The sequence below is a fragment of the Malus domestica genome, chromosome 14 (genome assembly GCF_042453785.1).
Source record: "Malus domestica chromosome 14, GDT2T_hap1".
Taxonomy (NCBI): Eukaryota; Viridiplantae; Streptophyta; class Magnoliopsida; order Rosales; family Rosaceae; genus Malus; species Malus domestica.
The window spans coordinates 11,887,220-11,889,131 of NC_091674.1; the positions used below are offsets into that span (position 1 = coordinate 11,887,220).

Consider the following 1,912-nt stretch of genomic DNA (forward strand, 5'->3'; position numbering starts at 1 on the left):
ATCCTGGGAAATCCTTCAAAGAAGCTGGGAGAGGAAAGAACACCTCCTGGGGTTGGAAAGGCATATTTGAAGGCCGCAAGGTTCTGCAAAATGGGATTAGATGGAGGGTGGGAAATGGTGAGTGCATCAATATTAGGGAAGACCCATGGTTCCCTAAACCATCTACCTTTCGTGTACGGCCCTTTGTGGACCTTGATGCCATCATGGTTTGCGACCTAATTGATTCGGGCTCCAACTCTTGGAAGTCGAACATCATTCGTGCTGGATTCCACCGGGAGGATGCCGATACTATCCTAAGTATTCCGTTAAGTTATTTTGGCTGTGATGACAAAAAGGTGTGGCATTATACCGCGAATGGGGATTATTCTGTGAAATCCGGCTATGGAGTAGCTATGGACTTGATGGAAAACGGTGCTTTGGGCAAGAAGGGAAGGGGCGCCCCTAGTGAACAACAGCAACGTAACAATGTCTGGGTTAAGATATGGCGCCTACGGGTCCCGAACAAAATCAAGCTGTTTATTTAGCGATGCTGCAGCAATGCCTTGGCTGTTCGACGGAACCTTCAGAGACGGCATTTGAGAGTTGATAATGTATGTGGAGTGTGCAATGCGCCGGACGAAATGGAAAACCACCTATTCTTTCGATGTAATTTCAGTCATTTATTCTGGTTCTGCTTTCCTCCTCACCTAAACTCCGTTGAATTGGCTGGAGTGGACTTCCTTGATAGCTGGGCGAAATTCCACAAGTGTGTCAAGGATAGGGTTAACGCAGATGAGATATGTCAAGAATTTGCTTTTGGATTATGGAGACTATGGAAAAACAGGAATGATGTCGTCTTTAAGGGGCTACACCGCCAACCTCTTGCAGTTCTGGATTTATGGCGGAAGAACATCAATGAATTTAGGGAGGCGGCAGATAGAGTGGATGGGGACGTTAAGGTCAAGGCAGAAGGCTTTCACCCAGCTACTGCCCGGACTACCCCTCACTGGCAAAGACCCAGGTTCGGGACCATCAAGATCAATACGGATGCTGCATGGCGTAAGGATTCCCGTCGTGCAGGAGTGGGCTGGGTGGGGAGAGACTTTGCTGGGGTACTCCAAGCTGCGGGCGGCTCTGGTACTATACTCTGTCAAAGCGCTGCTGCGGCCGAAGTCATTGCGATTCGCACAGCGCTGTCGGCTTGTATCAAGCACGGATTCAATCATGTAATTGTCGAATCTGATGCTCAGAAGATCATTCATATGATCAGGAAGGAAGTGTCTGAGGACTTTAATTTGGACTGCATTCTTGGCGATATCAAGATACTAGCACGAATGTTTACGTCGGTTACGTTTGCGTTTGTGCCTAGGGAGAGCAATCAGGCTGCTCACTTGGTGGCTAAGTATGTGTTAAAGGAAGGTCGAGACTTCACCTGGGATAATATTGGCCCGGTTTTTTTGTTTAATACTCTTGCTCAAGATGTAAACCTTTTGATTCGCCTTTAATATATTCTATCCTTTGGAAAAAAAAAAAATATGTATGCATCCACTATAAATATCTTCTTAGTTATTCATTTTTCAAATGTTTCCTCCTACAAGTCACACTCATTGTACATAATTAGTGTGCATGATCCAATTGTAAAAAATGTTTGCATAGACTTGGAGATCACGTATGCAAAACATTACAAACAATTACAAAAAAAATAATAAAAAATAAAAAAATCGGAGATTACTAAATAGATTGCAAATTTTCAACGGTTAGAAATAAAATTTCACGATTTAACAGTCGTTTTAGGTCCAATTAGGATCATTTTTTGCAAATACAGTCGTTAACCCCACAAGATTAAAATCAATGTTCTCGATGACGCATCAATTATTTTAGGAAACAAAATATGCAAAAATTTAGGTTAACAAACACGTTTATGCAAAAATGG

At 43.1% G+C, this 1,912-nt stretch overlaps 1 protein-coding gene across 1 annotated transcript; it reads left to right on the forward strand.

The window, feature by feature from the left end:
• The first annotated feature begins 203 nt into the window (after nt 1-203).
• On the forward strand, nt 204-1,484 carry LOC139191159 (uncharacterized). The gene is made up of 2 exons (XM_070811721.1): nt 204-473; nt 567-1,484. The coding sequence occupies exons 1-2, from the start codon at nt 204-206 to the stop codon at nt 1,482-1,484; spliced, it is 1,188 nt and encodes a 395-aa protein (XP_070667822.1).
• The last annotated feature ends 428 nt before the right edge of the window (nt 1,485-1,912 follow it).

Coding starts and splice junctions, on each gene's coding strand:
- LOC139191159 (XM_070811721.1), top strand. CDS start 204: ATGGTTTGCGACCTAATTGATTCGGGCTCCAACTCTTGGAAGTCGAAC. Junction 474..566: donor AGCAACGTAACAATGTCTGG/GTTAAGATATGG, acceptor CGGAACCTTCAG/AGACGGCATTTGAGAGTTGA.